General features: G+C 38.7%; 1 protein-coding gene across 1 annotated transcript; it reads left to right on the forward strand.

Moving 5' to 3' along the window:
- The first annotated feature begins 775 nt into the window (after positions 1–775).
- On the forward strand, positions 776–20,262 carry LOC112050035 (probable serine/threonine-protein kinase DDB_G0271402). Its single transcript, XM_052887186.1, has 12 exons — positions 776–1,903; positions 3,662–3,796; positions 4,430–4,552; positions 5,133–5,336; positions 6,272–6,352; positions 6,721–6,870; positions 8,661–8,843; positions 9,632–9,780; positions 10,443–10,661; positions 11,665–11,786; positions 12,753–12,853; positions 13,003–20,262. The coding sequence occupies exons 1-12, from the start codon at positions 1,321–1,323 to the stop codon at positions 14,589–14,591; spliced, it is 3,639 nt and encodes a 1,212-aa protein (XP_052743146.1). The 5' UTR covers positions 776–1,320; the 3' UTR covers positions 14,592–20,262.
- Positions 20,263–20,475: the final 213 nt, after the last annotated feature.

Below are 20,475 nucleotides of genomic sequence, written 5' to 3' on the forward strand. Positions count from 1 at the left end.
CTCTGTGGTCCATCTAAATTCTATGTGGTAGTGTGTATACAGGTTGTGTGGTGTGCTTTGACTATTTAGACTATGGACCTGTTTCGGACACAAATTCACCAACAAAAAAGTCTGTCGTTTTTGAGGGGGGCGAGGTAAATCACACATCGAAAATATTTAACACCATTAAATATATTCTGTGTCTCTACACTACACACAACTATAAATTTGACTCTTAATACACACGCGTAATTTTTACACAGAGTAACCAACACATTGCTTAGACTATCCACAGAATATATACATACAATATTCGATTACTTGATCGATTATTGCTGTTCCGTCAAAAGAATCGATTCTTTTTAGAAATTTTTTTTATTACAAATTTGATAAAATTAAGATAGAAATACTTACTTATGAAATGTTACTCCATCTTTTATTAAATTACAAGTTTTTGGCCATTTTTAATGCCATTCAACTACAGAAACCGGCATTTTTAGGGAGCTTTTACACGACGAAAACGATTACAAAAATGTAACATTGATTTTATAGCAACAGCTTTTATTAACGCGTTAGATCATTGATTTTTGATCTTTGCCAGAGGGGTAACGTTTAGCGAGTCAGGTCCTGTTATTAATGGTCGAAGTTGGTGTTGTGTGTTTTCTGCAAGGAACTGCCTACAAAATCACCGCAAAAAGTGATCCGAATCTATCTCTGTATACTCCGTGTAACCTTTATAACTAATATCTAAGGTAACTAATCTATACGTTATCTGTGTCAAAGAGCAGTTATTCACTATCACTACGTTTTACTCTGTGACAATATGTCGGCCAGTGAAATGTGTTTGTCAACATTCAACATTCAATCGATCCAAATTTTTGTCACTTTTTCAATATTAAATTGCCACGCGAAGTGATTATATTAGTGAATGTTATACCTAAAAGCTATAATACATTTTTTCTATAATATTAATATAAACATTGAAATACGTTACGTTCACAAACCCGACCAACTGGTACACATATGTGACTAATTGCGTATAATTAATAAAGTATTCATATTTCCTACTGGTTCTCAATCAAGTGTTTTTTTATTATCAAAAAACAACTCTGTGAATTGAAAATTGAAGCTAAAGTTATGTGTGGTGCGTTGGAATTTAGGAAAAAAAGTGCCGCATTGAAGTAATTGTATACACTGCGATATGCTTTGCGTTTCTATAAAAATCAATATTATGCAGTGGTTACTTAAGTGCATTTAGGTTGCATTAAATGACCTAAAATCGTTCGCTAATCGATTATAATGTAGAATTGTGATGAGTTTATGTTCTAAACTCGTTTAAAAATGATGGAAGGATTACTAGCACAGCGAGTTACGCCTTTATTGAAATGTATGGTGTTATTCATGTTTATATTCACGGCAAAAGTACTGACGTCGAGACCGCACGAGTCCCAGGACTTCAGAAACAGTATACACCACCAAAAGCCGGCGCATTATGTAAGAACATTCACTAAATACCATCACAGGCGAACTATACAATGGAACAATCAAGACTCTACATACTGGCCGTTAACACAAGACCAGCCGAAGCTAATCGCCAAGAGAAGTGTAGACATTCTAAATTCAAATGATTTTCTAACTACCTCAGAGGATGAACGCGATTTTAATCAGATGGCATCTGAATCTGTTAGAGAGAACATTATTACAGACAAAACTGCAATAAATTCAGGGAAAGAGCAGAATTCATTAAGTAATGAAGTTAAGAAGACCAAAGTTAAGTCAGCCACTGTTGCGACAGAGAAGCCCACCGTCCCCAGCTCAACCATAACATGTCTATATAAGATTGAGAGTGTAGCAATGAGTGTAACACCAGTGTCCTACAAAGATGACCAAAATGCCCAGCTTGTGGTTGAAAATGAAATTTTTGGTAAGCTTTACTTATCCATACTATAAATATTATAAATGAGAAAATAAGTATGTCTGTCTGTCTGTCCACTGTAAACCACTGAACCAATTTGAATGAAATTTAGTATAGAGCTAAATTGGAACTTGGAGCAGAGCATAGGATACTTTTTATCTAGGCAAAATCTGTAGTTCCTACAGAGTTTGTAATAAAACAGAATTTCATACAGAGTTGCAAGTATCCGATAATAATTGATAATATTTTTGTTACTTTAAGGAGCTTATCATCACAAATCATGTAACAGGAATTTAAAAAATAGTTGAAAACTAGCTGATGCCACCCAGTTTCACCTGCAAGGTTCTTGTTCCCGTAGGAATACGGGGATAATATATAGCTTTTCTCAATAAATGGGCTATCTAACACTGAAACAATTTGTCAAATCGGACCAGTAGTTCCTAAGATTAGCGTGTTCAAGCCAACAAACTAACTTTTTAGCTATCTAATATTAGTATGGAAATGAAAAAAACAGGTTGATGCTTAGCTTTGTGCAATTTTAAGAAAAAGCTCAACATAAATCTTTATTAAATACTTGTAGTCCAGAGATTAACATAAACATTTTTTATTTTGTGATTGTGTTCTCTGCTCTTATTTTATTGCCTCCATCCAATTTTTTGGTAATTCAATACAAACTGCTGACATTCAGCCAGTCACTACATATAATTTTTTTTAGAAAATAAGTTGTGTGTGTGAGAGTGTAAGAAGTGTAAGAGTGTGTGAATAATGACTGTAATATTAAAACTGACTGAAAAGATTTTTGTAGTTTTCATATATATAGTGATCTATCAGGGATGTTTATGAATACAATTTGTCAAGGTTTTGTGTAAATTGGTAGAAATATGATGTTGGAATTATCACAATTTTTAAGAAAATAGAAAGAAAGGTAATGGTAGCCACTCAACAAGTCCAAGAGCCTAATGGCAGGACATCCAATAAAAATGTTTGTGTGTTGGTCGTTCTCAATTTCAAAAATTAATATGTAGGTAAGTACTTGAACTTGAAGAAGGCAGTCTTCCTTCTAATCCTAATGCCCTTGATTACCCTCTTGGTCCCCGATCTGCATGATGACATGCACATTGTGACCAACACACAATCAGTTTTACTGTATGTCCTGCCATTAGCGTAGCACTACAGCCTTGTGAACTTATTGGATGGTGAGTGGCTAGCATTAGAGAATTATATGCAGGTGTTGATAGATGATAAGTTGACCCTATTTAAATGAGACAAGGCCAAGTATAAGGATGATATTATTACCTACCAGCGGCGAAGAGTCCACTCAAGCTGATTCCCGTGGGGTTGGTTACTTTTTAAAATTACCTACAGTACTCAGTACTTGTAGTTTATAGCCAGACAATAAATATAAATAAAAATCTGGATTTGGGTCAAACCTGAATCAAAGAAGGAAAATCCAATTTGTAAGTTTTGTATGTATAGTGCATACCCTAGTTGAAAACTGTATAACCCAGTGGTATGCACAATGTTTTCAACAATGTATGCACTGCATGTCACAAATATTTTTGCAGTATGTCCTTAGTATGCTAATGGAAGAAATTTTTATATATTTTTTTTTTTCTCTTTCTCTATCAGAGATCAGGACCATAATCTGATCAAATGACTGCTTAGAATGTCAATGAAAATGGGATGGAAGAAATTAGTTTCTTTTTTATGGTCTATTAAATTTCTGGTGGTACTATAAAACTAAAATCCCATTTTTTTGTTTAACAGATACAGGCATTCTGTCAGAGACAATACTTCCAAGTGGTGAGGTGGTGCAGGTGGAACAGTGCACTGATCCCAAAGCTTACTGCTATACTCTGTGGAACCATGACAATGAGGGCAATATCACTGTACTGGGGCAAGGTATGTTTTATAATTATTATTCAAATAGAAACAGACTTGAGTTACTACCTACTACTGTCTTTTTGAAAAAATGAAAAGGCTTCCTATTATTAGCTACTTCTTTTAGATGTGGACAGCCTAGCCTAGTCCACTGCCTTATATCGTCTTACCATTGTCGCCTTTGGTTGTCGGGTGCTCTTTTGCCCAATAAAGCAAGCTTTCTTTGCATTATAGTGGACATGAGTTCTCTGTCTTAGCCTATCATCCTCAGCACTTTAATGTTTGGTTGCTGTATAAGAATAAGAATATGAAAATTTCACTTAAAAACTGGCCAATTTTGCTTTGACAGTTGTAGAATTATTGGTAAAAAAAATTATACCTAAAGTCCTTTAAATATAGTCCAAGATTCACTAAAATCCCAAATTCAACCTTAAGGTTTGAGTTTAAGGTTGAATTTGCAAATGCGACTACTTGAATTGAGTGCCAAGAAGTTGTGTTTGGCACTCATTGAGTGGGGACGTTTCTTGTTTGTTGATTGTTCCACTTTTTATTAGGAGATTGATGAATATTCCCTATTCTACTACTTATATTGGAAGTATGTACTTTATAAAGTAGAAATACTTAAAATGAAATATTTTTTTTATTGTTTGTCAGGTTGTTGGCGCTACTCTCAACCAGAGGGCCGCAACAGTTGTGACAAGTGTACTCGTGTGACGTCGAAACTGTTAGCGGGCGTCTTTTGTTGCTGTAGCAAGAGTTTCTGCAATGCTGACTTCAGTAAGTCTCTTATTACTTTTGATTCTTGCCTGCTTTGCAAAAAAGCTTTTTATTAAATTCCTGTAAGGTACTGTAGTTTAAATTTTATAACACTAGTACCGACTTAGGGCACATAGTTCGAGGAGCCGATGGACGCCAGGGTCTCAAGGTGCTGGTATGGTGACCCCGCACTAGAAGGTGCAGTGTTGGTCGACTCCCCACCAGATGGACTGACGACATCAGCGAGTCGCATGGATTCACTGGATGCAGGCGACTCAGGATTGTGATGTTTAGAAGTCCCCACAAAAGGCCTATGTCCTGCAGTGGATTTCCATGGGCTGATATGGTGATGATGATGAGTGAGATGGTGATAATAAAAACAATATACTTGACTAAACTTCTTTTGTTGTGGACTTCTTAAATTTGGTGCATTTGCCTCATAGTTTTAATTTAAAGTTTACGACTTCCATCATAATATCATCATCAATGTATAATTAATATAAAAACTAAAGTATTGACAAAGTGATATTTTAAAGATTTTGTTGAATAAAATATTTTTGACTTGAATAATCATAGAATTTAGAAACCCGTTTCTTTCCAGCGTCCCTCAAAGAGGAGACAGTGACAATAAAGGCTGAGTCAACAATGGAAAGTGCCACGCACACCAACTACTCGAGCGTCGTGGCGTCCGCTATCTTGGCGCTGGTCGCCGTGTTGTTGGTCGCCATAGTGTTTAGAAGAGTCTACTGCAAGCGGGTTGACCTTGATAAGGACGATCTTAGCGATGGCGTCGATTTGGAGAAAGGTATTTTTTTTTATTTTATTCTTTACAAGTTAGCCCTTGACTACAATCTCACCTGATGGTAAGTAATGATGCAATCTAAGATGGAAGCGGGCTAACTTGTTAGGAGGAGGATGAAAATCCACACCCTTTTTCGGTTTCTACACGACATCGTACCGGAACGCTAAATCGCATTGCGGTACGTCTTTGTCGGTAGGATGGTAACTAGCCACGGCCAAAGCCTCCCACCAGTTAAGGTAAATAATAATTATATTTAAGCCTCAAGGATACCAAGATGAATGCCCATAGATGAATAACCATATTTCCTGTAGTTTTCATACATTTTATATGGGCTGGCCACACACGATTGTCGCCGGTGGCCGCCACACGCTACAATCGTTGCTGCTCGCTTCTTGTGGCCTGCGCTAAAACTAAACGCCGACACAAAACGCCGCAACACGCCACTCGCGCGATTATGATTCTGCATGTAAGGGTTAAAAAAAGTTGCAACCACCGACCACAAGTGTCGACCACAACCGCCACAAGTGGGTGTCGCGCGCTTCAGCTACTTTTGTGGCCCCTTCTAGCGATGTTTGTGGCTGTCGCGTGTGGTTATTTGTAGGGAAATACCTGGGTCACAAGCCTGAAGATCTGTTCGGAGTTTTTCTCTCTGTCACAATGGACTAGGAACAAGCACAATGAATCCTTTGTAAGATAAAAGACTAGCAGACGTCCGTGAGTCTGTTCACGTATTTAGTTTATTCATTTTCATTATCACATTCAATTTCAGCGACATCCATTCAGTGGTTTTTGTGCGCGTATCAACCAGTCATGCAATTTTGCGTTTATTTTTAATGTTAAATTAGGAAAATAGGATAAGAATTATGATTAGATGGTAAAGATATTTTTTTATTTTTTTTCAAAATATAATGTATTTAAAGGTATTTATAACTTTGCAGGTGAAATTATGGGCAGCGGACCGGACGCGCTCGCTACCGGTTTACTGTGTGTCGATAACTTGACCCTCATAGAGCATATTGGTGAGTTGAAATTTACCTAGTCTGACTCATCATTGACAATCGGCTCACTGTTGACCACGAGTCTCCGATCAGAATGGTTAGGTTAGGCCTTAGTCCACCACGCTGGCCAAATGCAGATTGGCAGACATACATAGAGTATTCATAAAAATATCAGATATGCAGGTTTCCTCACTATGTTTTTCCTACACCATTTGAGACATGTCATATTTAATTTCTTAAAATGCACATAACTGAAAAGTTAGGAGGTAATAATTGTATGATGATTTATGGACAATATGTAATTTATGATATGTATTTTTTATATAATGGAAATGTAACTTAAAAGGAATAAATAAATAAATTCTATTTCTTTTCTCCCACAAATACAGGTCAGGGCAAGTTCGGATCAGTGTGGCGCGGAAGCTTGGGCGCTACACCCGTGGCGGTGAAGCTCTACTCGAGTCCCTCGGCGTGGCACAAGGAGGCCTCCGTGTACGCCATACCGCACCTCGCGCACCCCAACATACTGCGCTACTACGGTGAGCTTTACTGACAACTAACAAACAGAAGCTCTACTCGAGTCCCTCGGCGTGGCACAAGGAGGCCTCCGTGTACGCCATACCGCACCTCGCGCACCCCAACATACTGCGCTACTACGGTGAGCTTTACTGACAACTAACAAACAGAAGGCGCTCTACTCGAGTCCCTCGGCGTGGCACAAGGAGGCCTCCGTGTACGCCATACCGCACCTCGCGCACCCCAACATACTGCGCTACTACGGTGAGCTTTACTGACAACTAACAAACAGAAAGCGCTCTACTCGAGTCCCTCGGCGTGGCACAAGGAGGCCTCCGTGTACGCCATACCGCACCTCGCGCACCCCAACATACTGCGCTACTACGGTGAGCTTTACTGACAACTAACAAACAGAAAGCGCTCTACTCGAGTCCCTCGGCGTGGCACAAGGAGGCCTCCGTGTACGCCATACCGCACCTCGCGCACCCCAACATACTGCGCTACTACGGTGAGCTTTACTGACAACTAACAAACAGAAGGCGCTCTACTCGAGTCCCTCGGCGTGGCACAAGGAGGCCTCCGTGTACGCCATACCGCACCTCGCGCACCCCAACATACTGCGCTACTACGGTGAGCTTTACTGACAACTAACAAACAGAAAGCGCTCTACTCGAGTCCCTCGGCGTGGCACAAGGAGGCCTCCGTGTACGCCATACCGCACCTCGCGCACCCCAACATACTGCGCTACTACGGTGAGCTTTACTGACAACTAACAAACAGAAAGCGCTCTACTCGAGTCCCTCGGCGTGGCACAAGGAGGCCTCCGTGTGCGCCATACCGCACCTCGCGCACCCCAACATACTGCGCTACTACGGTGAGCTTTACTGACAACTAACAAACAGAAAGCGCTCTACTCGAGTCCCTCGGCGTGGCACAAGGAGGCCTCCGTGTACGCCATACCGCACCTCGCGCACCCCAACATACTGCGCTACTACGGTGAGCTTTACTGACAACTAACAAACAGAAAGCGCTCTACTCGAGTCCCTCGGCGTGGCACAAGGAGGCCTCCGTGTACGCCATACCGCACCTCGCGCACCCCAACATACTGCGCTACTACGGTGAGCTTTACTGACAACTAACAAACAGAAAGCGCTCTACTCGAGTCCCTCGGCGTGGCACAAGGAGGCCTCCGTGTACGCCATACCGCACCTCGCGCACCCCAACATACTGCGCTACTACGGTGAGCTTTACTGACAACTAACAAACAGAAGGCGCTCTACTCGAGTCCCTCGGCGTGGCACAAGGAGGCCTCCGTGTACGCCATACCGCACCTCGCGCACCCCAACATACTGCGCTACTACGGTGAGCTTTACTGACAACTAACAAACAGAAAGCGCTCTACTCGAGTCCCTCGGCGTGGCACAAGGAGGCCTCCGTGTACGCCATACCGCATGGTGAGCTATTACTATTACGGTGAGCTTTAAATATAGGATATATAAAATAACGTGGTTGTCTATTGGTAAAGTATTTTCAAAATCTGTTCAGTAGATCCAGAGGTTACCCACTACAACCTCACAAAGTTTTCCTCTTTATAATATCCAGACTGACTTGATGTGCTACAAGGAGGCCCCTGTGTATGCCATACCGCACCTCGCTTATCCGAATATGCGACGACGGTGTTTGGAAGTTTATGCTAGAGGCTTATGTCCAGCAGTGGACGTGCATCGGCTGGTAATTATAATGATGATACACGCAATAAATAACATGGACATATTTCATAGTACGAGTATTTCACTATGTTACTGGCTTACAGGCAGCGACAGCCGCGCATCGCTCATGGAGGCGGGCGGGCGCTCGCAGCTGGTGGTGCTGGAGCTGTGCGGCGAGTCGCTGCGCCGCCGGCTGCAGAGGGCGCCGCTGTCGTGGCAGCAGTTCGCGGCGCTCGCGCACGGCCTGGCCGCTGCGCTGGCGCACCTGCACACACCCGGTGAGTGCTGTGTGCTGTGTGCTGTGGAGGCAGCCGGTGGTGCTGGAGCTGTGCGGCGAGTCGCTGCGCCGCCGGCTGCAGAGGGCGCCGCTGTCGTGGCAGCAGTTCGCGGCGCTCGCGCTCGGCCTGGCCGCTGCGCTGGCACACCTGCACACGCCCGGTGAGTGCTGTATGCTGTGTGCTGTGGAGGCAGCCGGTGGTGCTGGAGATGTGCGGCGAGTGGCTGCAGATTTTATTGTTATTTTATTTATATGAACGCATGTCTGTGGCAAACGTGGCCGATCACTAAAGAAATAATTCATAAAATACAGATTTCCCATGCTCCTTTCCATTTGGAAAGGAGCATGCTAGGCCTTAAAATAAAACATAAAATAATAAGAAACAGGACAAAAGACGGTGGACCGAGAAGGTATTGCACTGGTACCCACGTGACGAGCGCCGGTCGGGAGGCCGGTCAAAAAGACGCTGGCGCGACGACATCGTCGACGCAGCGGGGACCACCTGGACAAGGTTGGCGAGAGACAGAGGAACATGGAGAAGGATGGAGGAGGCCTATGCCCAAAAATGGGCGTTCCAATAATTGATTGACATTTAAAGCACTGACGTAAACATGTAACTAATTTTCTTTTGACTAAACTAATAGTAACAATGACGAAGAATCTTTCTGACATAAAACATTTAATAACATTTCGAATTAAATTGTTAATTGACATGTATAAAATTAATTATTTTTTTTTTTTATTCTTCACAAGTTATTTAATTTAAGTTTATTATTATTATTATTATGTCTGTGGCAGCCGCAGCGAAGCCGTGCGTGGTGCACCGCGACGTGAACAGCGGCAACGTGCTGGTGGCGGCCGACGGCTCTGCGCGCCTCGCCGACCTGGGGCTGGCGCAGGCGCTGCTGCCCAGGCGGGAGCACACCGCGCCCAGTCGGATCACTGAAGTGAGTCACTTAGCGATGTTGTGTTGACAATCACACGAAGTCATTTTTTTGTTTCACGAAGTTTTGACGGCCTCCGTGCCGCAGTGGTATGCGCGGTGGATTTACAAGACGGAGGTCCTGGGTTCGATCCCCAGCTGGGCAGATTGAGATTTTCTTAATTTGTCCAGGTCTGGCTGGTGGGAGGCTTCGGTCGTGGCTAGTTACCACCCTACCGGCAAAGACGTACCGCCAAGCGATTTAGCGTTCCGGTACGATGCCGTGTAGAAACCGAAAGGGGTGTGGATTTTCATCCTCCTCCTAACAAGTTAGCCCGCTTCCAACTTAGACTGCATCATCACTTACCATCAGGTGAGATTGTAGTCAAGGGCTAACTTGTACCGAATAAAAAAAAAATCCACCAGCCAGACCTGGACAAATTAAGAAAATCTCAATCTGCCCAGCCGGGGATCGAACCCAGGACCTCCGTCTTGTAAATCCACCGCGCATACCACTGCGCCACGGAGGTCGTCAAAAAAGTCTGGGTGACATAAGATTTTGTAGACCTGCTGCGCGGCTCCCACATTTCTTGTGTCCTGACAAGCTAAGCATCTCGTTATGTTGCTTTATGATGAAACTTACAACATTCCCTAAGTTAAAGTACACCTAGTTGAAATCATTTACAGGCGGGTACACTTCGGTACCTGTCACCGGAGGCTCTGGAGGGCGCTCTGGACCTGAGCGGCGCCCGGGCGGCTCTGTGCGCCGTGGACGTGTTCGCGCTGGGGCTGGTGCTGTGGGAGATGCTGTGGCGCTGCGAGGGGGCGCACGCGAGGGTGCCGTCCTACGCGCCCCCCTACCACCACCACGGGATACCGCAGAAACCGTCGCTGACTCAGATGCAGGTCGGTACACTTTGACACATTGCGGTACATATTATTTGTACAATACAATACAATACAATCCTTTATTTGCCGATACAGTTTACAAGGTCTTAACAAATAAATATAATCTGTTCTGTATCACGCCCGATTGGCATGCAAAATATTATATTAGTTACATTTACAGTAAATATTATATCATTCCAGAAATTACTTTTAATAATGAATAGAAGAACAATATTAATTAATTTGAAAAAAAGAAAATACAAATAAAAAATAAATGAATCAAAAACCAATTTACATCATATTGTCAAAAGAATAAATTTATATTAAAATGTCAAAGTTAAAAATTCATTTATGTCATTAAACGCATTGTCCAGGAGAAACCTACGCAGATTATTTTTAAAACTAATTAAATTGTTCTCCTGTCTTATACGCTTTGGTAACTTATTATATATTCTAATAGTCATCATGCAGATGCTCTTATTTAGGAAAGCAGTGTGGTGAGGAGGAAACCGAAATCTATCTCTGCAACGCTCACGATTTGTCTTATAAATTAGTAAATGACTTTGTTAAGTTTTCACGGCTATACCACTAAACTGATTTTTAAAATCTTAAATAAATGGAAAGCTACAACAACTTACAGCAGCAGCAACAACAGATGAAACCGCGGAGCGTCCACTAGTCTTATTACAAGCAACTAAAGTTTATGTTTTTCTTCTTAAAGCTTATTAGTTGCTTGCTTAAAGGAGGGTTAATCAGTGTTGGTATAAATAAGAGGGTATTTGAAGACTTGAGCTCAGTTGTTTGTTAGGCAGCGTAGACACCGTAACGCCGTCACGCTGCCAGACGCATTAGTGATTTTGTGCAATAATATTTTGTGTTGTAATTATTGTTAATCAAAAATAATGGTACAATCACTGTCGCTGCTACCCGTCACGTCATACTTGTATTATAAAATCACAGAGCCATCAGTCATGCATGAAGGCTTATTATTTATTTATTATTCATTTATTGAATGCCCCAGACGCTGGTGTCTCGGAACAAGTCTCGTCCGCCGCTGCCCAAGGGGCCCGTGCCGGAGCAGCGCGCGCTGAAGATAGCGTGCGACACGTGCGACGAGTGCTGGGACCACGACGCGGAGGCCAGGTAACACCTGACATATCTGGCTATTCACTAACTAGCAGATACCGCTCGACAGGTCGGCCTGTTCTCTAACTCGCAAAGAACACCTGACAGATTTCGCGATTCAGTAACACGTGGCTGGTAACTCCTGACAGATCTGGCTATTCAAAAACTCGTGGCTGCTAACTCCTGACAGATCTGGCTATTCAGTACTCGAGACTGGTAACACCTGACAGTTAAGCTATTGACAAACTCGAGACTGGTAACACCTGACAGTTAAGCTATTAACAAACTCGAGACTGCTAACACTTGACAGCTTTGGCTATTCACCACCTCGAGACTGGTAACACCTGACAGGTTAAGCTAATAACAAACTCGAGACTGGTAACACCTGACAGTTAGGCTATTAACAAACTAGAGAGTAGTGACACCTGACAGATCTGGCTATTTGCTAACACGCAGGTAACACCTGACTGATAGATTTAGCTATTCCTTAAAACACAGGTAACATCTGACAGATCTTCACTATCACGCAAGTAACACCTGACAAATGAGTCTATTCACTAAATTACAATGTCAAGAAATATATGAGATGATTTGGGATATTTGTGTGCAGAATTTGTGGGCTTTGTTGATTCATTATCAACTCATATTCGGCTCACTGTTGAGCTCGAGTCTCTTCTCAGAATGAGAGGGGGTTAGGCTAATAGTGCACCATGCTGGCCAAATTGGCTGACTTCATACACACAGGCAATTAAGAAAATTTTCCTTGTGTTTTTTCTCGTGTTTGAGACACGTGATATTTAATTTCTTAAAACGGTTCGAACCTACACCCTCCGCAATCGATGGCAGAGGTCATATCTACTGGGCTATCACAGCTCTTTGTTGATTACAATCATCGTGATTGCAATCAACAAAGAGCTGAGCTGAAAGAGTGACTTCATTTGTTGTACCGCACTTTTCAATCGTATTTATTACGTATTTCAACAGATTAACAGCAGTCTGCGTGGAAGAGAGAATGGCTGAGCTGAAAATTATGCTACAGACCCAGGGGCCTGTGATACACGACAACTTGCATCCACACCGGCCCGGTAAGATTACTTTTAGTCTACAATCATATTATAAAGAAGACATGTTTATTTGTAGTGATTAAGCTCCGAAACTACTCGACTCTCAAGACGCCATGTTTGCAAAAAAAAAAGTATTTATTCGATTAACTTTGCAATATTTTTTTACACAGCAACGTCGGAAAGTCCACCGCCTGTGGAGACAGATAAAAACTCCAACTGCACACTACAACAGAACGGTGACGTCACCACCCCCCTCCTGTACCCCGACCCGCACATAGGCAGGAACGTGTGTATAGAACGAAACACCAACACAAACACACAGATGCACACAGTCGAACTCATACACAAAAGCATCAAAGACATACCAACACCAGAGTCCCGGCTGCATAACGTAGAACAAAATGTCTTATCTGTTACAAGACCCCACAGAGTACAAACTAGAGAGCTATCCGACAGGTTAAACGAAATCAGATCGTACCAAAGGCCGCTAGACTATATACCCAATGACGTAAGCTCGCACGATATAGACAGGGTTAAACAAACAAACTTACTCCAAGAAAAAGACAAACCGAAATGGGGGATACGGAAGTTTTTCGAGAAGAAACTTAAGCCCAAAGAAACTGAAGTGAAATTGGAGCAATCTAGTAACCCCACACAAAATGGAAAGACAAAAACTTCTCTGGTCGACAAACAGAGTAACATAAACTTTGATAGACCCAGTAATTTAGTTTTAAACGACGATACTGCCTTCAACTTCGGTCCAGGCACATTGTCTCCTCCAAACAAAACGCTATCCCCTACAATGATAATAGAATCCGAAATGAACACAGACAAAATGTTCAAGGAAATCCCCTCCCTAGATGAAAGGAACCAAATATTCGCTGTAATAGTTCCAAAAGTTAAACCGACCGATCACAGTAAAACTTCCAAAGGCAGTTCGGAAAGTCTCAAACTGTCTGTTCGTACTTCGATGTCTTCGCAGAGCATTTTCAAAGCTGGCAGCTCTGAATCTGAAGATTCGACGATCAAAAAGCGTTTGAGCTGCGACAATAAGATCATAACCAATACAAACAGCGGCAGATCATCTAGGGCCAGCATAAACTTGGAACTCCAATACATAGACAACAGTCAAAACGAGAATTTCAACGTCGAAAGTCCATTCGACTTGAACTCTGACTGTTCGTCATCCGAGGACGAGCATTTAATGTTGCTCTCTGAAAATGGCGGATCGAAAATAACAATGCAAGCGATACCCAGAAACACAGACGATAAGAAAAAGAACGAAGTCTTGAAAGAAGCGACACAAACTAAAACAGACTTCAGTTTTAACAAGTTTCACAACAAGTACACGAATTTCAACAACGAATTCAGCGATCCGCATGACAAAGAGAATTTAGTTAACGGCTACAGCGGAGACAATCCGGTATATTTAGCGGCGTTGAGCGGAGAAATCGACGCTACGGATCTGAAGCTAGTGCCGTCGGGAAGTACCGAATCGGAAAAACCGAAATCCCCGAAGCCATCCCTAAAGTCACTGTCGATAAAACGACAACACTCGCTTGAGCAAGTCAGTGATATATTCTCGTCGTCTAGTGATGTGAACTTACAAAATCCGGCAGGGAGGGTCAAAACGCCCGGGGATTTACCGGTGGCCGTCCGAAGGGCGAGGAGAGACCGCGCCCTACAAAAGGGACGAGCGAGTGAATGTAATAGACTGAGTCTTTATGACGACAGAATGATGTTTGGTAATAGTTTGTAAATTTTAAATCTATTCGTGCATACCCTTTCGAGCAAGTGCGAAATATGGATTATTTTTCTTTTTTAAAAGAATATTTGCCATATCTTTTTTTTTAACATGACCAATATTCCCATTCCCTTCCAACTAGTCGAGAAAGACTGTATTAGGTGTGGGTACGACAATAGACCAACGGGGCGGGGATCGGACGACCACCCCTCGGTGATGAATCTGACTTCTCTTAGCGTTGAGCTATTGAGGCTCTAATTGCATTGATTGCAATTTTATTTAAATTTCGGGATATACGAGAATTACAGATAATTAAATGCAAAACGGTTCGATATATCGGTCTTACGAATAATTATTATTAGGGTTCGTAGATTTCTAAATGAATATATTTTTAACGCAGCTTGTTTAAGCTGAAAATGGAAATACACGATTCATCGTATACATTTTTAATCAGTAATTTACAACTGGTTTTTAACAAAAACCGGCAATATATTGTATCGGATTTCGCACATGTTTGAGAGAGTCATTTATAATTGTGATATTACTAATCTCTTTAAATTGCATCTTGGTAGCAGATTGAATTCTCTTTGCAAAGGTTTTGTAACGATTTTCTTAAATGTTGATATAATTTGTTTATTATATAGATATGGAATTGAATTTAATCTACTTGTGAAAAAATCTTAAAATAATGTTAAATATCTTGTCCTTTTTTGGAATTTCACAGTCTATATACTATAAATTCTATAAATTATACATTTTTTTTAAATTAATACAAAACCATTTTCAAAAAGATTTAAACTGTGTATTTTCGTGTGTCATTTTGCATTGCATTTAAGATTGTGTATAGTTGTGTATGTTGGCTTTATGATAACACTATAACTTACTTTCTATTTGACGCTTATCTGTCAAATTAAGAAGTTTCTTGACAGTGAAATGTCAAGAATTATATATACGTCACAGAGTATTAACTTTCTAAATTGATGAAATTTATCGAAACTGTATTTATTACGATACATCACTACGAATCTGTCAAATAGAAAATAATAATGGTGGATGGCATGTAATTATTATTACCTTGGTCTTTTTGTCTTGATTATATTATACATAGCTACTCGTTTCCGCTAAGATATTATTAATAATATTTAATTACCATAGACAAATAGAATCACTCGAATTAAAAAAATAACACGATAATCATAGACAAATAGAGAGGAGATTGAATGTAGTATACGATTTTTTACATTTATAGTAACTTATTTTATTATTTGGTAAAGTATTTTTTATACATATTTTTTATTTTTGTTAACTTGTTACTGAGCATATAATTATTACGTTATTTTTTAATAGATAAAAATAAGCAATACAAATATGTCTATTTGTCTATGGTCTATCTCTATATTATTGTAAGAAAGGTGAGTCCAGATCATTTAGGTATTCTATAAAACAATCTCTATTGAAAAGTCAAAATCTGTACCGATTTGACAATTGATTTAGAAGCCATGATGAGATGGCAGATGAGATATGCCATGTACACACTTGGCGTTTGTTATTTTCTACAAGAACCTAACAAATATGTGTAATTTTTTTTAGCATACGCTATTGCCAAAATCTCTTGGTTCGCAAGGTTCATAATTTTTTCCGACTCCCCATGAAAGTCAAATACACAAAGCTTGAGCAGTATGGTCTAAAAATAAATATTTAGTTTCTGGGACCAAGAACTATAAAAGATGTTAACAGAAATTCAGTACAAAATATACTTTTCTAACAAGTATGTGTGACACACAGATTTGTCAGCTTTTTACAGAAAATAACAAAACAAGTTTGTTGTTACTTCCTTTCAATGTGTAAAGTAATAAGCTATTATATTAATTATTAATTAATATTAATTATTGTGACAATTAAATGTGTTTTATCACAGTGCTCTAATCTAATATTTCAACAAAATTTCACTTGCAAATTATTTCCCTCATTTGTAAATTATTTATTTTTGCTTTATTTTGATGTTATGTTATAAAATGTGGGCTTACCTTGTGTGTCAAGAAGTTATCTGGAATGTCAGCCATGTAAGTTGATAGCATTGTAGTGTTAGATTTGTCACAGATTATTATAAGGTTTACTATTATTATTATATGAAAAATACAATTTAGAGAAAAAGAAATTGTTACCTCACACTCAAGAAAAAAAAATGGCTTATTCCCTTATAATTACATCTCGTTATTGATTAAAATTATACTGTTATTTATGCTGGAATATAGAAAAGCTAACTTTATGTAAAATATATGGGTTAAAAGCTCTTTAAATATAACAGTCCTATAACTTGGTAAAGAGGTGGCATGTTCACAATACAAAGTTTGTTTTATTAACAACACATTTCTTTATAACCAACCTCCAAATAGAGAGAAAGAGGTTTTATGTTCAGCTCTATGGGTGGGTTTTAGTATTGGAATGAGGTTTCACCCAAACTGTATATTAAAGCGACGTTTCACAGGTCTAGTGGTATAGTTTTTGCTCTATGGGGTAAATCTAATTTTAAAATAATCACATTTTTAGAGTATAGAATGATGTCATAAAAATCAAATATTTATTTTATTATTTTGCTCATAAAAATTAATAAATAGTGTGCCTGTCACGCTTATAAGTTTGACTGCTGAATATGTAATAAATATTTATAAACACTTCACAAGCAATGTGAATGTGCCAACTCGTGCCAAGTCCCAGTCGGAATAGAATTTAGACTATAATGGAATAAGCCAGATAAAATATAGTTATCGTGTTTAAAAATATATAATAATTTTAAGCTTACACTCCAAGTAACACTTTACTGTATAAATTGCATAATGCTCAAGTTAGGATTAGTACACACTGGACGTAGAAACGCGCGATACCAAACAGCGCGTTTTAAACGCCTCATGTGTACAAGCCCTAACTCAAGCTCTAACCAGTGACCTTTGTTATTACAAATTAAGAAACCAAACCCATTTTATGCAAATGCAATTGCAGGTGTATTTTATAACAGGAATTGGCCAAGCGCGAGTCGGGATTTTAATGTTTTATCTATGAAATCTGTACTATGAAAATACTGCTTGGAATATTACAAGGCATAGACATTACAATAGTTATAAAAAATTAACGTTTTACAAATAAATTTCTCCTGTTAACTATTATATTTAACTCGTGCTTGGACAAAATTACATTTTTTCTTTTTGTATTTTTTTTTTTGACAATCGATTTAATATTAATGTTTACATTCCGTTAAATCTGTGATTCTTGAGGTATTTTTTGAACGCAGAGTTTTAATTTTTTCATCACTGCCGCGCAAAAACTATATATTAACCTAGTCAATATTAAGACCTATTCTTATTACAAGAATGACCATGTTGTCATTGTAAAATGAACCTTATTCGAATATTTTACAACTTAAAATCATCTTAACAAACTGCGTCATCTGTTGTACATACGGTCATGATAATGTTGTACATACGGTCGTTATCCACTGAGTTGTCGTCACAGCTTCAGAAAAAAAAAAAGACGCGGTAAAGCTATTGCATAGCATTTTGTATCAACTTATGCCTCAGACTAAATACACAAGGACTAGTATCGCACCCAAATTCACTAACAAAATTTTCTGCCATTTTCTAAGGAAAACTAGCTTAGATTTCATACATATTTTAAACTAAACTAGCAGTTTTTGTTCGTTTTTTACACCATATAACTACATAAAAAGGTATTTTTACGGAGGTTTTTTTACCGACGGACACGATTTTAAACTATGAAACATCGATTCTTTAGCGACAGTGTTTATAATCGCTAATAATATAATAGATCGTTGATCATATACGTTGACAGAAAAATAATGTCTTGCGAGGCAGGTCTTTATCTAATTAGTCTGAGACTTATGCAATTATAATTATTTATTTTTTATTTTATTCATGCACTATTTCTTTTTCTTTGATATTAATCCAAGTTACACTTTTTGAGCGTGGTGACCGGTAAGAAAACAAATTTTTCTTTTATTAAATAAATAAAAAGTTGATATTGTTTAAAATATTTTTATTATTTTACAATACATGTGGGTTAATAAATTTTAATACATGTGGGTTTTATTAACCCACATGTAATGTCTAATCGCACGCACACAACGCCGTGTCGAAGACTGCCGAACTGAAACGACGTTAGACAATGCACGGCCTTCAAGCCACACCTCCGTGCCCGTCGGAGTGGGGAGCGTGAGGTTTTTTCGTTACGGAATTTCTGGATTCGGTAGCTTAATAACATTTACAAATGTTTTACATCTATGAAAACAAACATGATAGTTTACTATCTACTACAAATTAATATCAATTAAATTGTCTAATGATGAATTAGAATTTTCATTGTCTAAATTCTAATACCTTCTTTCTTTTGTAAAAAAAAATTGTCCATATTATTATCAACATTTCATTCGCTAATATTACCCACGTCACTAACCGTAAATCTAATGAGTGCTTGTGGGATGGATAGCTTAGACTACTCAGAGGATAGCAGTTTTACATAATATATTATTCTGAATCCGTGATACAGAATATATGACTTTATGTTCAGACACTTAAGGTTCATTTTACTTTGACTGATTTGCGTTACACAAAAAAAAATCGAATATAATATGTATATATTTTTTACTTATTTTCTCTGATTCAATGCACGTTATTTGTGTTAGTGTTTATAAATTAGGATATTATTAGGCTAGACCCAATTACTTGTGTCCAGTGAATTACTCGTATGTACATACAAAGTTAAGTCGTTCCATTTTATTTAAATTATTATTTTATTATTATTATTATTTATTAAATGATTACGAATATAACTATACAGTGTAGATGAGACACAGATTATTATTATAAATGAAAAAAATAAGTCACTTATCTCAAAATTTCAAATAAAACAAAGTTTTGTTTGTATTAAAATTGCCCTGCTTTGCTTTTCAAAGCTTGGGTTAACTAAGGATGTTCTAAAATAATCATTATTTTAAATACAACAACATCTGTTCGAAAGTAGACAGATGACAAAGAGCGTGTCTAAAACAAAACTGAAGTCAAACGGGATCGATTGAATCAATGTAAAACACACATTCAGAATGATGTGTGTAAAGTCTTATTAATACAATATTTGTAGATTTTCATAATCTGTGCTTCATCTGCTGTATATTGTACTATATTATATCTAATTTTATTTAATGGAATTTGTCGTCATCAAACAAAATTGCTTACTTTTTTTTCGGTAGAAGGATATTCTTGACAGTTTTTTATGAAACAAAAGTGTTAAGATTTTAGAAATTCACACACCATCACCACCATCCATCCATGACGTCATTAAACGAGCTCGAATAAAATTCTAGTCTATAGTCTATAAGAAATTAATTTACGCTATTTTGTTTGATGACGTCAGCTAATTCATAACTACCTACCTGACGTTATGTGGAAAAGTACAAGATTTTGTTTTCATTGTAAGAATGTAATTAATTTCGTTGATTTGATAAATTAATTAATTGTGATCAATTTTATTTGTATATAATTAGTTATGTTCCTAACGAGCCATGTTTAATTGTTAAGTTTATTTTTAAACAAATTTTAGTTTTATTATTTAGTTTTTTTTTATGTACTTTCTATGAACTGCTGTCAGTTTTTTTTTAATAAATTCAGACAGAGGTTGCGTTTGTTTTATTCATACCCATTTAAATCTTTTTGCCAATGTTATGGTAGGGTTGTTGAAGGTCACTACATATAGAGAAGGGCTGTAGTATAGTGCGTCCACTAATCGACATCGTACGGATCGCACTAATCTACCCCGTCGGCAATGCCGGCTGATGCTCCAAGGGGTAACTTTAGCAATGCTTTCTAAACCTTAACCTGCTGGCTTATTC

This window comes from Bicyclus anynana, chromosome 18 (genome assembly GCF_947172395.1).
Source record: "Bicyclus anynana chromosome 18, ilBicAnyn1.1, whole genome shotgun sequence".
Classification (NCBI taxonomy): Eukaryota; Metazoa; Arthropoda; class Insecta; order Lepidoptera; family Nymphalidae; genus Bicyclus; species Bicyclus anynana.